Source organism: Dendrobates tinctorius, unplaced genomic scaffold (assembly GCF_039654945.1).
Source record: "Dendrobates tinctorius isolate UK_male_01 unplaced genomic scaffold, ASM3965494v1 ptg000059l, whole genome shotgun sequence".
Lineage (NCBI taxonomy): Eukaryota > Metazoa > Chordata > Amphibia > Anura > Dendrobatidae > Dendrobates > Dendrobates tinctorius.
In genome coordinates this window covers 3,973,317-4,001,247 of record NW_027361727.1, presented here as the reverse complement: position 1 = coordinate 4,001,247, position 27,931 = coordinate 3,973,317, and the positions used below count along the sequence as shown (strand labels likewise).

Genomic DNA, 27,931 nt, shown 5'->3' with positions numbered 1-27,931 from the left:
GAGTACTCCTCCTATGTGATCGCCCATCATGTATCACATGCTGAGAGTACTGCTCTTATGTGATTGTCCATCATGTATCACATGCTGAGAGTACTCCTATGTAATCGCCCATCAAGTATCACATGCTGAGAGTACTGCTCTTATGTGACCGTCCATCATGTATCACATGCTGAGAGTACTGCTCTTATGTGACCGTCCATCATGAATCACATGCTGAGAGTACTGCTCTTTTGTGATCGTCCATCATGTATCACATGCTGAGAGTACTCCTCCTATGTAATCGCCCATCAAGTATCACATGCTGAAACTACTGCTCTTATGTGATCGTCCATCATGTATCACATGCTGAGAGTACTCCTCCTATGTGACCGTCCATCATGTATCACATGCTGAGAGTACTGCTCTTATGTGACCGTCCATCATGTATCACATGCTGAGAGTACTCCTATGTGATCGCCCATCATGTGTCACATGCTGAGAGTACTTCTCCTTTGTGATCGCCCATCATGTATCACATGCTGAGAGTACTGCTCTTATGTGACCGTCCATCATGTATCACATGCTGAGAGTACTGCTCTTATGTGATCGTCCATCATGTATCACATGCTGAGAGTACTGCTCTTATGTGATCGTCCATCATGTATCACATGCTGAGAGTACTGCTCTTATGTGATCGTCCATCATGTATCACATGCTGAGAGTACTCCTCCTATGTGATCGCCCATCATGTATCACATGCTGAGAGTACTGCTCTTATGTGATCGTCCATCATGTATCACATGCTGAGAGTACTGCTCTTATGTGATCGTCCATCATGTATCACATGCTGAGAGTACTGCTCTTATGTGATCGCCCATCATGTATCACATGCTGAGAGTACTCCTCCTATGTGGTCGCCCATCATGTATCACATGATGAGAGCACTGCTCTTATGTGATCGTCCATCATGTATCACATACTGAGAGTACTCCTCCTATCTGATCGCCCATCATGTATCACATGCTGAGAATACTGCTCTTATGTGATCGTCCATCATGTATCACATGCTGAGAGTACTCCTATGTGATCGCCCATCAAGTATCACATGCTGAGAGTACTGCTCTTATGTGACCGTCCATCATGTATCACATGCTGAGAGTACTCCTCCTATGTGATCGCCCATCATGTATCACATGCTGAGAGTACTGCTCTTATGTGATTGTCCATCATGTATCACATGCTGAGAGTACTCCTATGTAATCGCCCATCAAGTATCACATGCTGAGAGTACTCCTCCTATGTGATCGCCCATCATGTATCACATGCTGAGAGTACTGCTCTTATGTGATCGTCCATCATGTATCACATGCTGAGAGTACTGCTCTTATGTGATCATCCATCATGTATCACATGCTGAGAGTACTCCTCCTATGTGATCGCCCATCATGTATCACATGCTGAGAGTACTGCTCTTATGTGATCGCCCATCATGTATCACATGCTGAGAGTACTGCTCTTATGTGATCGTCCATCATGTATCACATGCTGAGAGTACTGCTCTTATGTGATCGCCCATCATGTATCACATGCTGAGAGTACTCCTCCTATGTGATCGCCCATCATGTATCACATGCTGAGAGTACTGCTCTTATGTGATCGTCCATCATGTATCACATACTGAGAGTACTCCTCCTATCTGATCGCCCATCATGTATCACATGCTGAGAATACTGCTCTTATGTGATCGTCCATCATGTACCACATGCTGAGAGTACTCCTATGTGATCGCCCATCAAGTATCGCATGCTGAGAGTACTGCTCTTATGTGACCGTCCATCATGTATCACATGCTGAGAGTACTGCTCCTATGTGATCGCCCATCATGTGTCACATGCTGAGAGTACTGCTCTTATGTGACCGTCCATCATGTATCACATGCTGAGAGTACTCCTATGTGATCGCCCATCAAGTATCGCATGCTGAGAGTACTGCTCTTATGTGACCGTCCATCATGTATCACATGCTGAGAGTACTCCTCCTATGTGATCGCCCATCATGTATCACATGCTGAGAGTACTGCTCTTATGTGATCGTCCATCATGTATCACATGCTGAGAGTACTCCTCCTATGTGATCGCCCATCATGTATCACATGCTGAGGGTACTCCTCTTATGTGACCGTCCATCATGTATCACATGCTGAGAGTACTCCTCCTATGTGATCGCCCATCATGTATCACATGCTGAGAGTACTGCTCTTATGTGACCGTCCATCATGTATCACATGCTGAGAGTACTCCTCCTATGTGATCGCCCATCATGTATCACATGCTGAGAGTACTGCTCTTATGTGATCGTCCATCATGTATCACATGCTGAGAGTACTGCTCTTATGTGATCGTCCATCATGTATCACATGCTGAGAGTACTCCTCCTATGTGATCGCCCATCATGTATCACATGCTGAGAGTACTCCTCCTATGTGATCGCCCATCATGTATCACATGATGAGAGCACTGCTCTTATGTGATCGTCCATCATGTATCACATACTGAGAGTACTCCTCTTATCTGATCGCCCATCATGTATCACATGCTGAGAGTACTGCTCTTATGTGATCGTCCATCATGTATCACATGCTGAGAGTACTCCTATGTGATCGCTCATCAAGTATCGCATGCTGAGAGTACTGCTCTTATGTGACCGTCCATCATGTATCACATTCTGAGAGTACTCCTCCTATGTGATCGCCCATCATGTATCACATGCTGAGAGTACTGCTCTTATGTGATCGTCCATCATGTATCACATGCTGAGAGTACTCCTCCTATGTGATCGCCCATCATGTATCACATGCTGAGGGTACTCCTCTTATGTGACCGTCCATCATGTATCACATGCTGAGAGTACTGCTCTTATGTGACCGTCCATCATGTATCCCATGCTGAGAGTACTCCTCCTATGTGATCGCCCATCATGTATCACATGCAGAGAGTACTGCTCTTATGTGATCGTCCATCATGTATCACATGCTGAGAGTACTCCTCCTATGTGATCGCCCATCATGTATCACATGCTGAGGGTACTCCTCCTATGTGATCGCCCATCAAGTATCACATGCTGAGAGTACTCCTCCTATGTGATCGCCCATCATGTATCACATGCTGAGAGTACTCCTCCTATGTGATCGCCCATCATGTATCACATGCTGAGAGTACTGCTCTTATGTGACCGTCCATCATGTATCACATGCTGAGAGTACTGCTCTTATGTGACCGTCCATCATGTATCACATGCTGAGAGTACTGCTCTTATGTGATCGTCCATCATGTATCACATGCTGAGAGTACTGCTCTTACCATTATCTTATTACATGCTGAGAGTACTGCTGGTATGTGATCACCCATCATCTACCTTATCACATGCTAGGAATACTCCTTTTTGCCATATTTCTTGATTTGGGGTCAGGCGCTGCGATCCCTGAGCTGGAAATAATATGCTGGTGAATGGACCACATCAGGGGGCGGCTGTTGACGCCTGGTATTTTAGCCTTAGGGGTTGTGCTCACTGATATGAGATGTTCTCAGCAATCTGTGTAGGTTAGCAACGCCAGAAAACCATCCCGGGGGCATCCTCACACTGGTGCCGGGTACAAGCACATCCAGGGGGCATCCTCACACTGGTGCCGGGTAGAAGCACATCCCGGGGGCATCCTCACACTGGTGCCAGGTACAAGCACATCCCGGGGGGGCATCCTCACACTGGTGCCGGGTACAAGCACATCCTGGGGGCATCCTCACACTGGTGCCAGGTACAAGCACATCCTGGGGGCATCCTCACACTGGTGCCGGTTACAAGCACATCCCGGGGGCATCCTCACACTGGTGCCGGTTACAAGCACATCCCGGGGGCATCCTCACACTGGTGTCGGGTACAAGCACATCCAGGGGGCATCCTCACACTGGTGCCAGGTACAAGCACATCCTGGGGGCATCCTCACACTGGTGCCAGGTACAAGCACATCCTGGGGGCATCCTCACACTGGTGCCGGGTACAAGCACATCCCGGGGGCATCCTCACACTGGTGTCGGGTACAAGCACATCCCGGGGGCATCCTCACACTGGTGCCAGGTACAAGCACATCCCAGGGGAATCCTCACACTGGTGCTGGGTACAAGGAGCAGAAATCCACTGCGATCATTGGAGTGTGCAGTTTCTCTCCCTCCTCCCAGCTGCATGTAAACTGCACAAACCCGTCTGATGCTGCAGACATCCGGCAGACACTGAGTGCGCAGACACCATGGGCTCCTGTGAGGACACAGGTAGGGCCGGGAATTCACTTCTCATTTTGGGCATGAAGAGGGATGTTCCTTGCTTCTTGGGCAGAGTATGACTTGATTACAAGCTGATGTGCTTATCAGGACGGACATAGCCCCCAGTTTAGTAAGAAACTGAATAAAAGGCAATTCCTAAATATAATCTTTATCTAATGTGCACAAGTTTTCTATGATTAACAGAGTAATACGAGACTCCGCATACTTGTCCTTTACATTGGGGGAACAAGCTACCCTGGTGTGGGGGATAACACGGCATCGGACTGTGCACGGAAAACAAATCTGTCTCTAGAACCTCTGCACAGGTTGTAATCTCCATATAATGGGGTCTACCGGGAACCCCCCACCTATTCTACTGAGACTAATGGGAGAGGTATCATATGGACTAAAGTGCAGCTCTGCGGAATTAGGCACCTGGCCTTTAAGGATTAGTCCTGGTTTATTGCTTTATTTTATTATCCTGTGAGGATTACACATCCCAAGCTGTTAGCAGATTATTATCACATTATATCAGGCTAGTAGGTAAGTGAGAGAATATACAGCCGCAGGTTCTCGCACTGGGGATATGTGATCTTATTACAGGACTCAGCCTCTTTCCAGACCCAGAATGGCTGATTACAGGGAGCAATAGAGTGCACGCACTTACCTGTAGGTGTAGACACCCTAGACTTCAGGCATCATGTCCCTTTAATGGTCGGGTATAAGTTTAGTGGATATATATTTGTAAGTGTCTGGCTGCTGAGGATAACCATAACTCCTCAGACTAGAATGTGCTGCGCTGCTTTCATCTCCTCCACATGGAGCTCAATCACCGCAGTGTGGAAAATGGTCTGCAGCCATCATAAGGGTCTTTGTGTCTGTCCTGATGTCTATGATAGGACCAGTATTATTGTAGTTATATTCTTGTACATAGGGGCAGTATTATAGTAGTTATATTCTTGTACATAGGAGCAGTATTATAGTAGTTATATTCTTGTACATAGGGGCAGTATTATAGTAGTTATATTCTTGTACATAGGAGCAGTATTATAGTAGTTATATTCTTGTACATAGGAGCAGTATTATAGTAGTTATATTCTTGTACATAGGAGCAGTATTATAGTAGTTATATTCTTGTACATAGGGGCAGTATTATAGTAGTTATATTCTTGTACATAGGGGCAGTATTATAGTAGTTATATTCTTGTATATGGGAGCAGTATTATAGTAGTTACATTCTTGTATATAGGAGCAGTATTATAGTAGTTATATTCTTGTATATAGGGGGCAGTATTATAGTAGTTATATTCTTGTACATAGGGGGCAGTATTATAGTAGTTATATTCTTGTACATGGGGCAGTACTATAGTAGTTATATTCTTGTACATAGGGAGCAGTATTATAGTAGTTATATTCTTATACATAGGGGGTAGTATTATAGTAGTTATATGCTTGTACATAGGGAACAGTATTATAGTAGTTTTATTCTTGTACATAGGGGGCAGTATTATAGTAGTTATATTCTTGTACGTAGGAGCAGTATTATAGTAGTTATATTCTTGTACATTGGGGGCAGTATTATTGAAGTTATATTCTTGTACATAAGGGGCAATATTATAGTAGTTATATTCTTGTACATAGGAGCAGTATTATAGTAGCTATATTCTTCTACATAGGAGCAGTATTATAGTAGTTATATTCTTGTATTTAGGGGGCAGTATTATAGTAGTTATATGCATGTACATAGGGAACAGTATTATAGTAGTTATATTCTTGTACATAGGGGCAGTATTATAGTAGTTATATTCTTGTATATGGGAGCAGTATTATAGTAGGTACATTCTTGTATATAGGAGCAGTATTATAGTAGTTATATTCTTGTATATAGGGGGCAGTATTATAGTAGTTATATGCTTGTACATAGGGAACAGTATTATAGTAGTTATATTCTTGTACATAGGGGGCAGTATTATAGTAGTTATATTCTTGTACATAGGGGAAGTATTATAGTAGTTATATTCGTGTACATAGGGGGCAGTATTATAGTAGTTATATTCTTGTACATAGGGGCAGTATTATAGTAGTTATATTCTTGTATATAGGAGCAGTATTATAGTAGTTAAATTCTTGTACATAGGGGGCAGTATTATAGTAGTTATATTCTTGTATATAGGAGCAGTATTGTAGTTATATTCTTGTCCATAGGGAGCAGTATTATAGTAGTTATATTCTTGTACATAGGGGCAGTATTATAGTAGTTATATTCTTGTACATAGGAGCAGTATTATATTAGTTATATTCGTGTACATAGGGGGCAGTATTATAGTAGTTATATGTTTGTACATAGGGAACAGTATTATAGTAGTTATATTCATGTACATAGGGGCAGTATTATAGTAGTTATATTCTTGTATATAGGAGCAGTATTATAGTAGTTAAATTCTTGTACATAGGGGGCAGTATTATAGTAGTTATATTCTTGTATATTGGAGCAGTATTGTAGTTATATTCTTGTACATAGGGAGCAGTATTATAGTAGTTATATTCTTGTACATAGGGGGCAGTATTATAGTAGTTATATGCTTGTACATAGGGAACAGTATTATAGTAGTTATATTCTTGTACATAGGGGGCAGTAGTATAGTAGTTATATTCTTGTACATAGGGGGCAGTACTATAGTAGTTATATTCTTGTACATAGGGGGCAGTATTATAGTAGTTATATTCTTGTACATGGGGCAGTACTATAGTAGTTATATTCTTGTACATAGGAGCAGTATTATAGTAGTTATATTCTTGTACATAGGGGGCAGGATTATAGTAGTTATATTCTTGTATATGGGAGCAGTATTATAGTAGTTATATTCTTGTACATAGGAGCAGTATTATAGTAGTTATATTCTTGTACATAGGGGCAGTATTATTGTAGTTATATTCTTGTACATAAGGGGCAATATTATAGTAGTTATATTCTTGTACATAGGAGCAGTATTATAGTAGCTATATTCTTCTACATAGGACCAGTATTATAGTAGTTATATTCTTGTATTTAGGGGGCAGTATTATAGTAGTTATATGCTTGTACATAGGGAACAATATTATAGTAGTTATATTCTTGTACATAGGGGCAGTATTATAGTAGTTATATTCTTGTATATGGGAGCAGTATTATAGTAGTTACATTCTTGTATATAAGAGCAGTATTATAGTAGTTATATTCTTGTATATAGGGGGCAGTATTATAGTAGTTATATTCTTGTACATAGGGGGCAGTATTATAGTAGTTATATTCTTGTACATGGGGCAGTACTATAGTAGTTATATTCTTGTACATAGGGAGCAGTATTATAGTAGTTATATTCTTGTACATAGGGGGCAGTATTATAGTAGTTATATGCTTGTACATAGGGAACAGTATTATAGTAGTTATATTCTTGTACATAGGGGGCAGTATTATAGTAGTTATATTCTTGTACATAGGAGCAGTATTATAGTAGTTATATTCTTGTACATAGGGGGCAGTATTATAGTAGTTATATTCTTGTATATGGGAGCAGTATTATAGTAGTTATATTCTTGTACATAGGAGCAGTATTATAGTAGTTATATTCTTGTACATAGGGGCAGTATTATTGTAGTTATATTCTTGTACATAAGGGGCAATATTATAGTAGTTATATTCTTGTACATAGGAGCAGTATTATAGTAGCTATATTCTTCTACATAGGATCAGTATTATAGTAGTTATATTCTTGTATTTAGGGGGCAGTATTATAGTAGTTATATGCTTGTACATAGGGAACAATATTATTGTAGTTATATTCTTGTACATAAGGGGCAATATTATAGTAGTTATATTCTTGTACATAGGAGCAGTATTATAGTAGCTATATTCTTCTACATAGGACCAGTATTATAGTAGTTATATTCTTGTATTTAGGGGGCAGTATTATAGTAGTTATATGCTTGTACATAGGGAACAGTATTATAGTAGTTATATTCTTGTATATGGGAGCAGTATTATAGTAGTTACATTCTTGTATATAGGGGGCAGTATTATAGTAGTTATATTCTTGTATATAGGGGCAGTATTATAGTAGTTATATGCTTGTACATAGGGAACAGTATTATAGTAGTTATATTCTTGTACATAGCGGGCAGTATTATAGTAGTTATATTCTTGTACATAGGGGGCAGTATTATAGTAGTTATATTCTTGTACATAGGGGCAGTATTATAGTAGTTATATTCGTGTACATAGGGGGCAGTATTATAGTAGTTATATTCTTGTACATAGGGGCAGAATTATAGTAGTTATATTCTTGTACATAGGGGCAGTATTATAGTAGTTATATGCTTGTACATAGGGAGCATTATTATAGTAGTTATATTCTTGTACATAGGGAGCAGTATTATAGTAGTTATATTCTTGTACATAGGGGGCAGTATTATAGTAGTTATATGCTTGTACATAGGGAACAGTATTATAGTAGTTATATTCTTGTACATAGGGGGCAGTATTATAGTAGTTATATTCTTGTACATAGGAGCAGTATTATAGTAGTTATATTCATGTACATAGGGGCAGTATTATAGTAGTTATATTCTTGTACATAGGGGCAGTATTATAGTAGTTATATTCTTGTATATGGGAGCAGTATTATAGTAGTTACATTCTTGTATATAGGAGCAGTATTATAGTAGTTATATTCTTGTATATAGGGGGCAGTATTATAGTAGTTATATTCTTGTATATAGGGGCAGTATTATAGTAGTTATATGCTTGTACATAGGGAACAGTATTATAGTAGTTATATTCTTGTACATAGCGGGCAGTATTATAGTAGTTATATTCTTGTACATAGGGGGCAGTATTATAGTAGTTATATTCTTGTACATAGGGGCAGTATTATAGTAGTTATATTCGTGTACATAGGGGGCAGTATTATAGTAGTTATATTCTTGTACATAGGGGCAGAATTATAGTAGTTATATTCTTGTACATAGGGGCAGTATTATAGTAGTTATATGCTTGTACATAGGGAGCATTATTATAGTAGTTATATTCTTGTACATAGGGAGCAGTATTATAGTAATCTTCTTGTACATAGAGGGCAGTATTATAGTAGTTATATGCTTGTACATAGGGAACAGTATTATAGTAGTTATATTCTTGTACATAGGGGGCAGTATTATAGTAGTTATATTCTTGTACATAGGAGCAGTATTATAGTAGTTATATTCATGTACATAGGGGCAGTATTATAGTAGTTATATTCTTGTACATAGGGGCAGTATTATAGTAGTTATATTCTTGTATATGGGAGCAGTATTATAGTAGTTACATTCTTGTATATAGGAGCAGTATTATAGTAGTTATATTCTTGTATATAGGGGGCAGTATTATAGTAGTTATATGCTTGTACATAGGGAACAGTATTATAGTAGTTATATTCTTGTACATAGGGGGAAGTATTATAGTAGTTATATTCTTGTACATAGGGGCAGTATTATAGTAGTTATATTCGTATACATGGGGGCAGTATTATAGTAGTTATATTCTTGTACATAGGGGCAGTATTATAGTAGTTATATTCTTGTATATAGGGGCAGTATTACAGTAGTTATATTCTTGTATATAGGGGCAGTATTATAGTAGTTATACTCTTGTACATAGGGGCAGTATTATAGTAGTTATATTCTTGTATATAGGGGCAGTATTACAGTAGTTATATTCTTGTATATAGGGGCAGTATTATTGTAGTTACATCCTTAAATCTTAATGTTTCCTAGTGATCATTGCTTTTGTGCCTGTTTTTTTTTTTGGTCTCATTTTGTGTGTTACGGCACCAAAAGCTGCAAAAAGTGGTTCAAGACAGGTAAAAAGTCCATTGTTAACTTTGTATCAACTTCATGAAACGCGTGCGCCATTTTAAGGAGTTTTGCACCAAAAACGTGTCTGGAGTTGCTCTTTTTTTCTGTAACATTCTGTATCCTTCTAACTTGTGCCTTGTTCCCTTGTTGAAGTTATATGACAGATGGAGGACTGGGCCTTTACACCCGGAGACTGAATCGTCTGCCTGACGGGATGGCGGCAGTGCGAGAAACACTTCAGCGAAACACTTCAGTGGGACAAGGAGACGCTGACAGGTGGGAGTGCGCGCTGTCTGTCCTGTATTCTTAGTAACACCATCGGAGTGTCTTACAAATCTAGAATTCTCTCTCTATAATCAGTCTTTTTCTCTGGGTATAATTGCCTGTGAATGTTTATAGGGGAACCTCACTGCCTCTTGGGACCTAATATGCAGTAACGTCCAGTTTTCTGGCAACAGTATAGATTGTAGAACCTTTTCTTGCTCTAGGACAAGATCTCTGCTTTTTTTTCTTCCTTTTTTCTTGTGTTGTTTTGCTGGTCACAATCCTATTGTTCTCTCCTGGATCTTTACCATCTACTATGAATGATGATCCTTGCACAATGCAATATTTGGGGGGTCAATACCTGGGTGGGGGGGAGTGACACCACTGGGACACGATGTCACTTGTATCCTCGTGTCAGGTGGGATCTGGGTCTGGGTACAGACCTAAATGAGCCCCTTCTGGGGTACAGCCACACGCATGTGTCCCCCCTCTAACTGCATGGCCCATTAACATACCATAAAACAACCGCAGGGTATTTTGATGCCATTTTTGGTCGCGCCCCAACCTTATAGTGTGATTATAGCCCACGATCAGATGGGTCCCCATATAGGTCTTCCACTGCACATCAGATTAATGGTGCTAATGATTACCTTCAGTGAGCCTCATGATACCCCTGGTTCTCACCGTGGACGTGGCGGCCCCCCAGTGCCATACGTGCCGGTCACACAGACGTAATGTGTACATTGTGTGCCTATTTATAGTAGCATGCCTTAACTAGTCACTGGAGCCGTGCATTCCTCCACACTGTGATAAATGAGTGCACCCCTGTAGATGGGGAACCTTTGGCAACTGCTACAGAGCTGCACGCTGCGGCACGTCTGTGGCTTGCTTGCAATGCATGCTGGGACTTTTAGTTCTGGAGGTCAGGTCAGCCCGGGGGTTATGGCCAACGTCGGCTAGGAAAGCTTTAATCTTCCTTAGATCCTTAGAACAGGTGGGTCTTAAAGTTTCAGGGACCACCCCACGCTGATTTATATGGAGAGCTCAGGGGGCACTGGTATGGTCCTCCTATGGATTATGGGTGGGATTTAACCAGCAGACATATGACCCCCATCATCCTCCCCTGTACTGGTGTAAGGCTGTCATTTTTTTCTACTAGTTTTTTTACAATTTTAGTTTTCGATCTTTTGTTTTACTAAATTTCTTATTCTCTAATTACATCCAAAGCTGCATTTACTCTACTCACATCCAAAGCTGTTCTTAATATCCCACACTCACAATAGTATGGGCACATTTTTTACATTAATTGTACTCTATATGTAGATGTAATCTGTATAACATCAGAGGTTATCAGTCACGGCCTCATTTTTTACTGAAGTCAACTTAACTACACCTGTACTAAGATCGCAGCTCTGGAGGATGTGGACCTGGGAGGTATTTCAGACTCGGATGACTCACGTGGTTCCTGGAAATGAGCAGATCAGATCCCTTTGTCGTTATTGTGCGGCTCATCAGTTTCCCATCATCCCCCCCCCCTCCAAGTAAGGCTGGCCATAGGCATTATAAAAGATGAGATCATTCCCCCTCCTCCGCTGCCTGCCCGAAGTAAAATAGGGGCGATCCCAGGTGCAACCCGACCAGACTGACGGTGCGGAAAGCTGAGGAGCTGTCATCCTCACGTTTCTGTGTACTGCAGCCTGCGGTGCCTGGAAAGTGAGCAAAAATGTGCATACAGAGCGCTCTGCAGGACTGTGTGCTTTCCCACACACAAGGTACACATTCACACCATTGTGTGAGCCGGCCCTTTAATTCTTCCTTAGACCAGTTCTCTCCAGTCTGTATGGTCACAGATAAAGTCGCATCCCTGTATGTGTTCTGTATCCTGCATGGCCGCAGGTGAGAGGCTCGTCAGCCAAAATGTCAGTGCAGCTCCGGAGTATAATACAGGATGTAACTCAGGATCAGTAATGTAATGTAATGTATGTACACAGTGACTGCACCAGCAGAATAGTGAGTGCAGCTCTGGAGTATAATACAGAATGTAACTCAGGATCAGTAATGTAATGTATGTACACAGTGTCTCCACCAGCAGAATAGTGAGTGCAGCTCTGGAGTATAATACAGGATGTAACTCAGGATCAGTAATGTAATGTGTGTACACAGTGACTGCACCAGCAGAAGAGTGAGTGCAGCTCTGGGGTATAATACAGGATGTAACTGAGGATCAGTAATGTAATGTATGTACACAGTGACTGCACCAGCAGAATAGTGAGTGCAGCTCTGGAGTATAATACAGGATGTAACTCAGGATCAGTAATGTAATGTGTGTACACAGTGACTGCACCAGCAGAATAGTGAGTGCAGCTCTGGAGTATAATACAGAATGTAACTCAGGATCAGTAATGTAATGTATGTACGCGTACACAGTGACTGCACCAGCAGAATAGTGAGTGCAGCTCTGGAGTATAATACAGAATGTAACTCAGGATCAGTAATGTAATGTATGTACGCAGTGTCTCCACCAGCAGAATAGTGAGTGCAGCTCTGGATCCGTACAGGATGTAACTCAGGATCAGTAATGTAATGTATGTACGCATACACAGTGACTGCACCAGCAGAATAGTGAGTGCAGCTCTGGAGTATAATACAGAATGTAACTCAGGATCAGTAATGTAATGTATGTACACAGTGACTGCACCAGCAGAATAGTGAGTGCAGCTCTGGATCCGTACAAGATGTAACTCAGGATCAGTAATGTAATGTATGTGCACAGTGACTGCACCAGCAGAATAGTGAGTGCAGCTCTGGAGTATAATACAGGATGTAACTCAGGATCAGTAATGTAATGTATATACACAGTGACTGCACCAGCAGAATAGTGAGTGCAGCTCTGGATCCGTACAGGATGTAACTCAGGATCAGTAATGTAATGTATGTGCACAGTGACTGCACCAGCAGAATAGTGAGTGCAGCTCTGGAGTATAATACAGGATGTAACTCAGGATCAGTAATGTATGTACACAGTGACTGCACCAGCAGAATAGTGAGTGCAGCACTGGGGTATAATGCAGGATGCAACTTAAGATCAGTAATGTAATGTATGTACACAGTGACTGCACCAGCAGAATAGTGAGTGCAGCTCTGGGGTATAATACAGGATGTAACTCAGGATCAGTAATGTAATGTATGTACACAGTGACTGCACCAGCAGAATAGTGAGTGCAGCTCTGGGGTATTATACAGGATGTAACTCAGGATCAGTAATGTAATGTATGTATACAGTGACTGCACCAGCAGAATAGTGAGTGCAGCTCTGGAGTATAATACAGGAGGTAACTCAGCATCAGTAATGTAATGTATGTACACAGTGACTGCACCAGCAGAATAGTGAGTGCAGCTCTGGAGTATAATACAGGATGTAACTCAGGATCAGTAATGTAATGTATGTACACAGTGACTGCACCAGCAGAATAGTGAGTGCAGCTCTGGTGTATAATACAAGATCTAACTCAGGATCAGTAATGTAATGTTTCTTGGCTTTTTTTCACAGAATATGAATGGTAACGCCAAAACTTTTTCTCTACTCATGGTTAGTGGTTGGGTGACGCCATTTATTATCAGACTACTGTGTTTTCTCTTTTTAAATCATAATGACAACCCAAGACATCCAAATGACCCTGATCAAAAGTTTGCATACCCCATTTCTTAATACCGGGTATTGCCTCCTCTAGCATCAATGACATCTTGAAGTCTTTTGTGGTAGTTGTGCATGAGGTTCTTTATTTTCTCAGATGGTAAAGCTGCCCACTCTTCTTGGCAAAAAGCCGCCAGTTCCTGTAAATTCCTGGGCTGTCTAGCAAGAACTTTGCCCTTGAGATCTCCCCAGCGTGGCTCAATGATATTGAGGTCAGGATACTGAGATGGCCACTCCAGAACCTTCACTTTGTTCTGCTGTAGCCAATGACAGGTCCTCTTGGCCTTGTGTTTTGGATCGTTGTCATGTTGAAACATCCATGTGTGTCCCATGCGCAGCTTCCGGGCTGATAATTGCAAATTTGCCTCCAGGATTTGCTGATAACATGCTGCAATCATCTTTCCTTCAACTTTTACCAAGTTTCCTGTGCCTTTGTAGCTCACACATGCCCAAAACGTCAGCGATCCACCTCCGTGCATTACTGTAGGAATGGTGTTCCTTTCATCATAGACCTTGTTGACTTCTCTCCAAATGTAAAGTTTATGGTTGAGGCCAAAAATTTCAATTTTGGTCTCATCACTCCAAATTACCTTGTTCCAGAAGTTTTGAGGCTTGTCTCTACTGTTTTGCACATTGTAGGCAAGATTCTTTGTGGCAATTGCGCAGTAATGGCTTTCTTCTGGTGACTCGACCATGCAGCCCATTTTTCTTCAAGTGCCTCCTTTTTGTGTTTCTTGAAACGGCCACACCGCTAGTTTTCAGAGAGTCCAGTATTTCAGCTGATATTATTTGTGGGTTTTTCTATGCATCCCGTACACATTTTCCTGGCATTTGTCACAGGTCACAGGTGAGGATGTTACCTTTAGTAGCCATTGAAACCCATTTGTGTCAACTTCTGTGCAGGCCAAAATCACCAGGGTATGTGAACTTTTGATCAAGGTCATTTGGATGTTTTGGGTTGTCATTATGATTTAAAAAGAGAAAACACAGTAGTCTGACAATAAATGGCTTCACCCAACCAATAACCATGAGTGGAGAAAAAGTTTTGGTGTTACCATTCATATTCTCTGAAAAAAAGGCCAAGAAAGCAAAAATTCCGACGAGGTATGTAAACTTTTGAGCACAACCGTATATATTATTGTGTGATCATATACACTATGAGTGGAGAGTGTCGATGACTGCTGAATTTACACCTCCAGTGATATCAGCGACCGGCATGTCCTGACAGCAGCAGTACCTGCATCGCTGTGTGATATCCTGAGTGCCATGGGCTTGTCTGGGTGGATCTGGGCCTCTGGCCGTGTTATGTCATACAATGCTAATTAATCAGATCAATCACATTCTTCCTTTTTTCCCCCATTGTCAGCATAATACACCAGAGAGTAGTCCTCTCGCCCACTGTCCCCTCTCTCCGCTGTCCATACAGACAGGCAAATATTTGTGAGCCGGATTTTGAGGTCATGTTTACTATGGGCTTAGCACGGACTTTGCATGGAGGGTCATAGTCTCGGATGCCCAGCTGCTCCCAGGAACTCGCCCTCATATATCACATTTGTAAGAAAAAAATATGGGGATTCAAAATCAATGCTCTTTACTCTAATTTCCATAATTCTGATCAACCGCTGTCAAATTATATTGTTGTTCCTCATTGGTAAAAATAGTAGACCGGAAACGTTACCGTTCCCCTGTCCTTCAGTTTCCCACTGACCTAAAAAATGTCCTGTGCTCGGCACCCTGGCTCCCTAGTGCTGGGTCAGTCTACACTGTAGTTTTATTATTCTTTTCATGAATCAGAGGGTGCAGGGTGAACAAAGGGGATCAAATAAACGGTAAGATGATTTTCTTATTGGTAGTTTGGGTCAGGTCAGCTGACAGCTAGCGGCTTCTTTTATTTTCTCACTTCTGCTCGCTGTTATCAGCCGTTTCAGGTTAGACGTTTTGTCCTATGAAACCAGTGATGATATGTGTGATTGATATGAGCTTATAAGCTCTGATATAATCTTCAGCCTAATGCTGGCGGTTACGTCATTAGCAGAGTGGGCTTGGTACATTCTCGCAGGGTCCGGCTGATGGTTATCACGCTGTGGGAGCCTCTGTTTATTACCACCATTTCAGTGACTTTGTAGGTCATTGGATATGTCGGACAGGAGCCTCCCGACAATCATTAACTCCAGGAAATGCCCTCTCTATCAGCTGCAGTAATTACATGGGGGCGCAAACTTTTCCAAGGCCTCTGCCCAGAGGAGCGTTCCCATGCAGTCAGCAGATCGCCTTCAGCCGGAATTTATCCCATTGTTTACACAATGCCAGAGATTAAAACTGCAAATTCCGCTCATGGCTGCAATCCCAGCGGACGTGATTTTTAGGACTCGTTCTGCCATTGTATTGATTAATTCCAGGATCATTACCCATGGAGGCTCCTAAATAGTCACAGTTCGACTCCACAGGCTAATAGAGGGAACGGGTCGTTGTGAACACCGGGTTTGCGTCTTCTGGGTTCTCACCTTTTTATTTCCGTGCGCAAGGCAAAAAATAGTTTTACCAATTCAAAACCTACAGACTGGGATTTTTACTAATGCAAATGCAAAATTGGATAATTTCATATCTTCAGCAACCAGAAGCCCCTCATACCTTTATCTACATTATAACAAAGGAAAAAATAATAGTAAAAGTAGCTGTGCATTAGAGAAGGAGCCGCTACTGAGGTCACTCAACAGCAATGATGGGGACACTGCCATAGACCCCAAAGATGGTGAATAGATTGTGAACCCCACTGGGGACAGCGATGAGAATGTCTGTATAGTGCTGGGGAATATGATTACGGTAGATAAGCAAAGCATGAGGAAAAATAGAAATTAAAAGGCCAGACTCCAATACTACAGATACTTATTAAATTAGTCGGCATATAAAGTTAAGTCACTATAACGCAAATATATTGTTTCTAGGAATGAGCCTGTTCATTTCCGCAGCATGTCAATTCTTTGTGCGGAATCCGCAGCGTTTTGACCCATGCTCCATAATAGGAATCCGCAGGTCTCAAAACGCAGGGGAAATCTGCACAAAATCTGCACTAAATCCGCAGGTAAAGCACAGGTTATTTTACCTGCGGATTTGGCCAAATCCGCGCGGAAAAATCCTCAGGGTAATCCGCAACGTGTGCACATACCCTTATTCTTCAGAGCTGCAAACAGAATTCTGCAATTTTAGGAGCTGAAATCTCTCAGCGTTCCCTATGGAGCATCTGCGGATGATTTACTTTCAGGAGTGTCCTCTATTCTCCGGGCACCCTAGAGAGGGTCTTTGTTGCAAATATCTTTAATCGTATTTGCCCACCCATGTTCTGCGCTGTGAATACCTGCTCCGTGTTCATAAATGCCCCGTTCATGGTTTGTGTAAATGCCCCTGGAATATCCGGACTGTCGGCAGGTCAGCTTCTATCCTGCCAGGACAAGCTCCATTGTCTTTTTTGCGTTTGCCCACGAGGCTCGATATAACACTTGTACAAGAAGTGGCTGATTCACTGCAGCCTCCGTCTAACCTCAAACCTCTTTAACAGAGAAGAAAATGATTTCATCAGTCCGGCATTCCTGATCTCCCACTAGAAAGTCGTTACCTGCACTTGCAGAGCTCACTTCTATTCCGGTGCTTGGCGCTGGAAAGCAGCAGTAAATCTGTTTCCTTCCAAGCATATATCTAAATTTGTTCCATTGTAGCCCAGTAAAATCATTGGAACGGAGGAGCTGAAGCTAGAGACGTTGGCTTCCTCCGGCACTGTATGTGCAGCGTTATGTCATATTCTTGTACGCACTTCTGTGGAGTCGGGGTAATTCTCAGATCAGCTCCGGATTATACACAGCTGCACAAGCTATAAATGTCCCATCGTAAGCAATACTGATCAACTATTTACAACCCTCAGCTGATAACTGGTAAAGCAATATGCTGCACAGTGTCCGCTCATATGTGCGCCCTATAGACGATGACACATTAACAGGGGGTGCAGCCGCTCCCCCACCCCCGTGTTTTGAGGCTCCACAGGATGTTCTGCCATAAAGAAGAATTAATTGGCACTGATCCGTTCCCTTCTGCTGATGCATGCACAATCATGAAGGCTGCTGATCTGTGGTCTCCCCGTATAACCTGGGGAGATTGGCATCCTAGGAGGTTTGAGGTGCATTTAGACAAGCTGACAATCCGTGAAAAAACAGCAAAACCTGAGGAATGAGCAAAAATGCTTATTGTTCTGGTCAACTGAATCATCTATGGCAGAATAAATATCGTTATCAGCCTCACATTACCCCGTGGAAAGGTCCATTGAGACCACTGGCGGGCACACATAGAAGAGGTCCCTGTGGAAGAACAGTATATGGGGCCTTTGCAGTCCAATAGCGCCTCATAATGCACAATTCCTCCTGCTTTGGAGGTGGAAACGTGGACCCTCTTACCTCTTCGGCCCATGTGCGGCCGCACAGGTTGCACCAGTGATATGTACACCCCTGATTGAGGCGACCAACAAATTACTGATGGGAGCAGAATGACACATCGTTTTGTTATCAGCAGCACATCCCGTTTTCATGTGTGATGGGCTACACATAACCATGATATTGATGCTGGTATAATAAGTGATCTAATCACCTGAGAAATGAGCGCGTGTTAACGGGCTAGTAAACGAGCTTGGTATATTGTCAATAGGCGCTTGTTAACTGGCTGACATTGTGCCGCCAAGAAAGAAGATTTTTATTCTAGCATGAACAATTCAATCACTGGTTGTCGGGTGCTCACTGCTCTCCTCGGTGGTCGGGTGATCATTGGTCACCTTTATAGATGAGCGAACCCAAACTTAAAAGTTCGGGGTACGTACTGGACAGTTAATTTCCGGTATTAGTCGCCGAACACAGACTTCTCCCGGACATCCATTGCAATGTTCAGCGTTACGGGGTTGGTCCGTTGCAGAAAGAGAGATTTTTTTTTCTAGCTCCAAAATTCAGGTCGCCATTTTTTTTCCAATGGCGTTCAGGTTCTGATTCAAATTCGGGTACAGTTTGGTACCCGAACCGAACTTTGGACTAAAGTTCGAGTCTGGTATCGGAAACCGAACTTTGACAGATCCGCTCATGCCTAGTCACCTTGTTTGCCTAGTGATCACCTGCTTGTCACCTCGTTCATTGGGTGATCTCTGGTATGATCACAGGCCAGTATTCGGGAATAAATGTTCTTCTGAACGAAAACTCGAACACAGATTATAGATGCACTTATAATAAGCATTCTTCTGTTCCTATCAGTATAAATTGCTCAAATTCTAATGCAGATTATATCTCGATGTAATATTTAATTTTAAGAGTAAATCTTTTCATCTTTTTTTAATTATTCTAGGGTTTGCTGTATTAGTTATGCTATATTACGCAGAGTCTATATCTGTTACAAATGGCAGATACAGGTGGAAGACGTCACAATGAAGAGGCTATTTACCCTGCGATTTCAGCAAATAAAGACTCCCTGAGTCCACATGTGAAACAAGTGCAGATATAGTGTATATAATGTAGTCAGCAACAAAACAGAGTATTTATGTATCGGGAACGCAGCCAAATCTGGGGGCGCGAGTGGATATTTCTCACTGGGGTAACTGAAATATGATCTGAGACGTTTTACATACGTTTAGGGCCTATGTTGTTGTATGGCAACACACCTACCACTGACCACAATGTTAAAATATATATATATTTATATTGCACGGTATATATATTTTTTGCGGGGTTGTATAGGGAGAAAAAAGACAAGTCCTCACATATACGATACTACTTTTTATTCCACTGGGTGAATAAACTGATGGCTACTTTTGAGTTTTGGGAATATATACTCGTGAGATTTAGTAGCGCGGGATACTCCGTATCACACAGTTTATAAAGCAATTGTTCTTCTTTTTGTTACTTTTTTCCATAATAGAAAACACCTAAAAACTGCTCAAAGTCATGTTATTACACCTACAAATGGAGACCACCCTGCCCCATAGAGCTTACGCTCTATATATGTATTGTGCACAACCCAGGGTAGACAGATATCCTGAAATGACGACTCTGGTGTGTTTTACCATATAACATGGAATAAATGAACTTGTTCCTGTTTTGTACTTCCTGTGTAACATTCTATGCTACATCTCGCTGGGAATTGTAGTTCATCTTATATGCAAATTCCTGATGAGTGTGCAGTTGCCTTGACTCCAGATGATGAGCATGCTGTTGCTGTCACTCCAGATGATGAGTGTGCAGTTGCCGTCGCTCCAGAAGATGAGCGTGCAGTTGCCATCGCTCAAGATGATGAGCCTGCAGTTGCCATTTGCTCCCGATGATGAGCGTGCAGTTTTCATTTGCTTGCGATGATGAGCGTGCAGTTGCTGTTGCTCCAGATGAGCGTAAGTTGCCGTTGCACAAGATGATGAGCGTGCAGTTGCCGTTTGCACCCGATGATGAGCGTGAAGTTGCCGTTTGGTCTCGATGATGAGTGTGCAGTTGCCGTTTACTCCCGATGATGAGCGTGCAGTTGCCTTTTACTCTCGATGATGAGCGTGCAGTTGCCATTTGCTCCCGATGATGAGCGTTCAGTTGCCGTTTACTCCCGATGATGAGCGTTCAGTTGCCGTTTACTCCCGATGATGAGCGTGCAGTTGCCTTTTACTCTCGATGATGAGCTTTCAATTGCTATTTGCTCCCGATGATGAGCGTTCAGTTGCCGTTTACTCCCGATGATAAGCGTTCAGTTGCCGTTTACTCCCGATGATGAGCTTTCAGTTGCTATTTGCTCCTGATGATGAGCGTACAGTTGCTGTTTGCTCCCGATGATGAGCGTTCAGTTGCCGTTTGCTCCCGATGATGAGCTTTCAGTTGCCATTTGCTCCCGATGATGAGAGTGCAGTTGCCGTTTACTCCCGATGATGAGCGTGCATTTGCCTTTTACTCTCGACGATGAGCGTGCAGTTGCCGTTTGCTCCCGATGATGAGCGTTCAGTTGCCGTTTACTCCCGATGATGAGCGTTCAGTTGCCGTTTGCTCCCGATGATGAGCTTTCAGTTGCCATTTGCTCCCGATGATGAGCATGCAGTTGCCGTTTGCTCCCGATGATGAGCGTTCAGTTGCCGTTTGCACCCGATGATGAGCTTTCAGTTGCCGTTTGCTCCCGATGATGAGCGTGCAGTTGCCGTTTACGCCCGATGATGAGCGTGCAGTTGCCCGTTGCTCCCGGTGATAAATGTGCAGTTGCCATTTGCTCCTGATGATGAGAATGCAGTTGCCATTTGCTCCCGATGATGAGCGTGCAGTTGCCGTTTGCTCCCGATGATGAGCGTTCAGTTGCCGTTTGCTCCCGATGATGAGCGTTCAGTTGCCGTTTGCTCCCGATGATGAGCGTGCAGTTGCCGTTTGCTCCCGATGATGAGAGTGCAGTTGCCATTTGCTCCCAATGATGAGCGTGCAGTTGCCGTTTTGCTCCCGATGATGAGCGTTCAGTTGCCGTTTGCTCCCGATGATGAGCGTGCAGTTGCCCGTTGCTCCCGGTGATGAGCGTGCAGTTGCCGGTTGCTCCTGATGATGAGAGTGCAGTTGCCATTTGCTCCCAATGATGAGCATGCAGTTGCCGTTTGCTCCCGATGATGAGCGTTCAGTTGCTGTTTGCTCCCGATACTGAGCGTTCAGTTGCTGTTTGCTCCTGATGATGAGCGTGCAGTTGCAGTTTGCTCCTGATGATGAGCGTGCAGTTGCAAGGGCTGACATCCGTGTTTTGTTTGCCTCCCTGCAAGCGCCTATTCAGAATTTGCTTAGGAAAATTCCCAGCCCTGAGAGCAGTTTGCTTTTCTTTTTTTTTTAAACTGCTCTGTGACGGCTGCTGGCATTCTACTGGTTAATGACTTGTGAGATCAGGTTTCCCTGACTTCTGAAGTGCAAGGTTTTTTTTTTCCACTGGTGAGACTTCCAGTGATTGTCAGGGCTCCTACATGTGCTCCAGAGACAAAACTTTTGTTAAGTAGGAGGCTATGAGTGCACTCAGGAATCGCTGTCCTCCATGAAGGTGTCACCAGCTGCCGCTGGTAGACCGGCTTCCATGTCCAGGATTGTCCAGGGGCGACAGAACCGAACCATCCAATGGAAGGGGAACTGCAGGAGGTGAGTGGTGCAGGCAGGGGCCATCTGACATGTATGACGCGATTATATCAGGATTTTCTTCTTCTTGATCTTGGGTGGGGTGAAGGGTCCACAGATACTTTTTCACAACTTGGACCTGTCAGAGTTGCGGCTTCTCCTTGCCAACGTTTTATGACCTTGATAGAAGGTGAAAAGAAACAGCTGGTAGAAAATATCAGGCAAATAAAGATGTTAATAAGTTTCTCCAGAAAACAAAGGACTGCTGTATTCTGGAGTAAATTGTGTATCAGCAGAAGTTACGGTACATTGTTTCAGTGTAGTAATAATGTACATAAAAATAAATAAGCCCAGAGCGCCTGTGCTTTCTGAAGGCTTGTTATCTGCTTTCCCTTCATAGAATATTGATAGAAGGGGACTGACAAACATTTTAGGGGAAGATTTAAATCCTCCGTTCAGATGACAGAGCAGATCGAGCCTGGCCGGAGGGGCACTCATTAATTAATTTTTCTCCTTTTCACCTTAATCCTGTTAGTTTGGATTAGTATTATTCCTCCCCTCCCCCTGACTACCTCCTCTTTATCACATCCCCCTGCAGCCATGGCAGCCTCATAGGAAGCATTGTCTTCTACAATTGCCCAAAACTAGTTCTTCCAGCTCGCTGTGTGTAATTAATAGGGTCTGGTGATTCCCAGGGTGTTCACAGGGTCCCGTCACAGGAGAGCGGGGAGCTGACCACTGATGATCACCCCTGATCTGGGTCAGGCAGGACTGGTTCTGGTGTGGAGGTGCATCCTGCTGAGTAATCCAGGCGTGCCTGCCCCGCTCATCTGTGTTTGTTTTAGATTCTCTACTGCTTACGTACATCTATCTTCAGTTAAAGGAGATGTCCACTTGGATATTTTTTTCCTCGATACTATTAAAAAAATATATTATATTTTGCCTGTTTAGAAGTAGAGTACATGGAAATTATGGAGATTTCATCTACATTAATGCTACAGTGTAACATCATCGGTGGAGAATCACATATACTGGCTGAACATCTCAATGGTGCACCACTTTATCCTGCTTTTGTAGGGCCACATGGATAAGCTTTCACGGTATGTTTCCGAGGGAAAACTGAGCAAATCCCATCAAGGAAAATTAGGAAATCATGTACGGAGTGTGCCTGTTATCTAACCTTTCTTTGTTTAAGTCCTCATCAATAGTGATGAGCGAATCGATTTACAGAACCCTGGTCCTGCAGCCACATTGGTGTCCGGCTGGGGGCTCTGCGGACCTCCGCCTACCTGACAGCATCCCTGGTGCCTCTTTTGATTAGATAGCATGTGTGCATCACCCCACAACGATGTTGCTCCAGACCAGTTGATCAAAAGTGGTGTCAGGGATGCCGGCACATAGGAGGAAGTCCGCAGAGCTCTGGTCCAATAGCCACGGAATACTGGTGTGGCCAATGGACCACGGTCCTGCAAACTTATTCCACTATTCAATATTCCTCTGTGTATCCTCATGAAACTAAAGACCCCCAAACACTGTAGATTTCAGCAAGATCGGACAAAATTCTAATTTTCTTTATAAGGGGGGCCTCCAGACTCGGATGATGGAGGAGAGAAGGATCGGTCCGTGTGAACACTCACTCCGACACTCAATACCTTTTTCTCTCCAGCTGCTAGTAGATGTATCTGGAGGGTACAGGGTGTCTTCTCTCTATAAAGTCTTGGCTGAGACAAGCTTTTTTGTGTATGATGGAGTCGAGAGAGATGGCTCATGGTGAAGAGTCATCCCACAGTTGTTTGAGCCCCCTAATGTACCACCACATAGCATGGCTGTTCTAATATAATGTGGGGGGGGGGGGTTCGTCCGTGACCACTAACTTCATTTATATGTAAACTATCAGCCTTAAAGGAGTTGTCCACTTTTCAAGGCTTAATACTCCCCACTATTCATATATGCAAAATGCAACAGAAATTGTTTGCATACTTGGTTCTTTTTTTTTTTCTAGTTCACAGTTTCCAACCCATAACTTTCTAGCTGCTGTGAAACTACAACACCCAGCTGCTGCCACGGTATGCAGGGAATTGTTGTTGCATTGCAGCTAGAAAGTCACAAGTAGGACACTGAAATTTGGTTCGTTTTGGCTAGCGTGTGGATGGGCTTCATTGCCAGGGTTTGCCCTTGTTTTGGCCCAGTTTGTCTCTGACTGTGTTATTAGCTATTTTGGCCTCTGGGTTGGATCCATGACTGTGTTTCTGGGTCATTTGCACTGCCCACACTGGCAGCAAGGCCAACAGTGCACATAGATGTGAGCGTTCCAGGGAATGTAGAGTATAAACAGGGCAGTGCCCAAAATAGTGCGGCTGGAATGTGAGATTAGTTTCTGGTGGATGCGAGTGCAGAGACTGCTTTCTCTCTCCTGTTCAGTACCAGATCCTTGGTATGAGGGAGCGTGTGCGGGGTCTGGTGGATGGGAGCGCAGTGACGGCTTTCTCTCTCCGGTTCAGTCCATGGTATGAGTGAGCGTGTGCGGAATCTGGTGGATGGGAGCTCAGGGATGGCTTTCTCTTTCTCCGGTTTAGTCCTTGGTAGGAGTGAGCGTGTGCGGAGTCTGGTAAATGAGAGTGCAGGGACGGCTTTCTCTCCCCAGTTCAGCCCTTGTTATGAGGGAGCGTGTGCGGAATCTGGTGGATGGGAGCTCAGGGATGGCTTTCTCTCCCCGGTTCAGCCCTTGGTATGATGGAGCTTGTGTGTGTGGGGTCTGGTGGATGGGAGCGCAGGGACGGCTTAATTTCTTCTGTTCAGTCCTTAGTATGAGGGAGCGGGGTCAGGGGATGGGAACGCAGGGACAGCTTTCTCTCTCCGGTTCTGTCCTTGGTATGAGGGAGCATGTGCGGAGTCTTGGTATGAGTGAGCGAGATCTGGGGATGGGAGATCACGGACGAATTTCTCTTCTGTTCCGTCCTTCGTATGAGGGAGGGGGTCAGGGGATCGGAACGCAGGGACAGCTTTCTCTCTCCGGTTCTGTCCTTGGTATGAGGGAGCATGTGCGGAGTCTTGGTATGAGTGAGTGAGAACTGGGGATGGGAGGTCACGGACGGATTTCTCTCTCCTGTTCCGTCCTTCGTATGATTGAGCGGGGTCAGGGGATGGGAACGCAGGGACAACTTTCTCTCTCCGGTTTTGTCCTTGGTATGAGGGAGCATGTGCGGAGTCTTGGTATGAGTGAGTGAGAACTGGGGATGGGAGGTCACGGACGGATTTCTCTCTCCTGTTCCGTCCTTCGTATGATTGAGCGGGGTCAGGGGATGGGAATGCAGGGACAGCTTTCTCTCTCCGGTTCTGTCCTTGGTATGAGGGAGCATGTGCAGAGTCTTGGTATGAATGAGCGAGATCTGGGGATGGGAGGTCACGGACGGATTTCTCTCTCATGTTCCGTCCTTCGTATGATTGAGCGGGGTCAGGGGATGGGAACGCAGGGACAACTTTCTCTCTCCGGTTCTGTCCTTGGTATGAGGGAGCATGTGCGGAGTCTTGGTATGAGTGAGTGAGAACTGGGGATGGGAGGTCACGGACGGATTTCTCTCTCCTGTTCCGTCCTTCGTATGATTGAGCGGGGTCAGGGGATGGGAACGCAGGGACAGCTTTCTCTCTCCGGTTCTGTCCTTGGTATGAGGGAGCATGTGCAGAGTCTTGGTATGAATGAGCGAGATCTGGGGATGGGAGGTCACGGACGGATTTCTCTCTCATGTTCCGTCCTTCGTATGATTGAGCGGGGTCAGGGGATGGGAAGGCAGGGACAGCTTTCCCTCTCCGGTTCAGTCCTTGGTATGAGGGAGCGGGGTTTGGGGATGGGAGTGCAGGGATGTCTTTCTCTCTTGTTCAGTCCTTGCTATGAGGGAGTGTGTGCGGCATCTGGTGGATGGGATTCAGGGACTGCTTTCTCTCTGGTTCAATACTAGATCCTTGGTATATATGAGCGTGTGCAGGGTCTGGGATCCAGTGACCACCCTGGCAGATACAAGCAAAGACCATTCTACGTCTTTACCACAATGTGACCCTCTTTTCGTTGCTTTTTGGTATCGGGAGTCATCATGAATTCTTTAAATTTAATGCACTTTTGAAAGCCTACCTCCTTCCGGCTTGGATACTATGCTTGGTGCCCTGTAAATAGACATTTCTTCATGACTGCAGGCTTGGTCAGTGCACTCCATTGCTCTGTTATCAGCCTCGATACACTGAGCAGAAGCTTCTTGCAGCGTTCTTCCATGATTAGTCTGGTCACATCCGATCTTGTCTCTTGCAGTTGGGATGACAGTAGTTCTGTGAGCAGCGGGATCAGCGACACCATTGACAACCTGAGCACAGACGACATTAACACCAGCTCCTCTATCAGCTCGTACACCAACACGCCTGCGTCCTCACGGAAGAACCTGGATGTGCAGGTATGATGGTCCACAAAAGCTGTCCTCTTGTTATAAGTGCATTAGGGGGATCCATGGATCCATTATTCTGGAGTGCTCCTTATACTTTCTTTAATGCAGGACATGAACTGAATTTGCAAAATGTGTGTTTAGAGTGAAAATCCCGATTATTCCCTGACCCTCTGCACTTGGATGATGTAGTTCTGTAAGTCCTTGTTCCAGGAGTTCACACTTCATCTCTAAATCCCCATTGACCCAGGCAGATAGAAATCTGTTATTTTTCTTCTCTTCCCTGAGATTTTCGTTTTCTGCTTCTCTTGGAACCAGTTTTCAGGCTTTTTGTGGATAATTTATCCTCCCGTGTCTGGGTGGATTCTTTGAGTTGATGTGATGTGTCCCTGCACTGAAAATAAGGCAATGACCTAATAATATGGGAAGTGAGAATCCTTAGATGATCCTCTAACCCTGTCGTGGATTATTTCCACCTTGTGCCTGAATTTTATCCCTCGCTGCCCATAAGGCGTAAAGCCCCTTGTCCCCCACATTAAGGATGGGCACATGTGGCATCCCTCACATCTTCCAAACTACTCCTAATCATACAGTAGTGCCCCTCAGTAGTCTGCCCTGTGCCAGACGCATTGCTGGGGCCGAGAGGCATTCATTACTGCCAGCCACATTGTGCTTCCTGTAATTTCAGGCTGAGTCTAGATTGCGGTCTGTTGGTTGCACTTCTCTGCAGTGATGATGGTGGGTGTTTGTGTGTAAGCACGTCGGTATTTCAGGGCGAATTTTCTTATCCCAGATTATTGTGCAAATAGATCTGGCTTCTTCTGTGATGTGTCAGGGTATCTGCTTTCATTATCAGCTAAAAACAAGTATAAATTATGTAAAAACTGCAGGGACAAGGTTGTTGGGCTCTGTAGGATCCAGCAAGAACTCGCACAACTTTAGTGCGCAGAAAGGGTCGGGAGCCGGGTTAACGACCCCATACACACTAGATGAAAGCCGTCCTTATGAGGTGTATCGGGGTCTCCTGACAGATAACGTTGGGGGACAGAATGATTGGGCACATGGAAATTCAATATTCAACACTTTTGATTTCAGTGGAAAAAGCCACCGCTCGAGACTTCCGGCAGTGGCTTTATCCTCTCTCCTCGCTTGCATGAACACATGGTTGAGCTCCAGTTCATGTATGGGAGAGATGGCTGCCCACCAAGCAGCCATACAGCTAACAACCCCATTCATTCTCACCTTAACTTTCCC

At 43.7% G+C, this 27,931-nt stretch overlaps 1 protein-coding gene across 7 annotated transcripts in view; it reads left to right on the top strand.

Annotated features, from left to right (window-relative positions):
• The window catches only part of NAV2 (neuron navigator 2), a 479,602-nt gene that overhangs the window by 409,677 nt on the left and 41,994 nt on the right, over positions 1 to 27,931 (top strand). For 5 of the 7 annotated variants that reach the window (XM_073578323.1, XM_073578321.1, XM_073578320.1 and 2 more), the window contains 2 exons: positions 10,320 to 10,442; positions 26,551 to 26,689. In XM_073578323.1, coding sequence (XP_073434424.1) covers positions 10,320 to 10,442; positions 26,551 to 26,689 — 262 coding nt within the window. Of the gene's footprint in view, positions 1 to 3,453; positions 4,302 to 10,319; positions 10,443 to 22,060; positions 22,275 to 26,550; positions 26,690 to 27,931 lie in introns of those variants that run through there. The other 2 variants (XM_073578324.1, XM_073578325.1) reach the window with 2 other exon arrangements.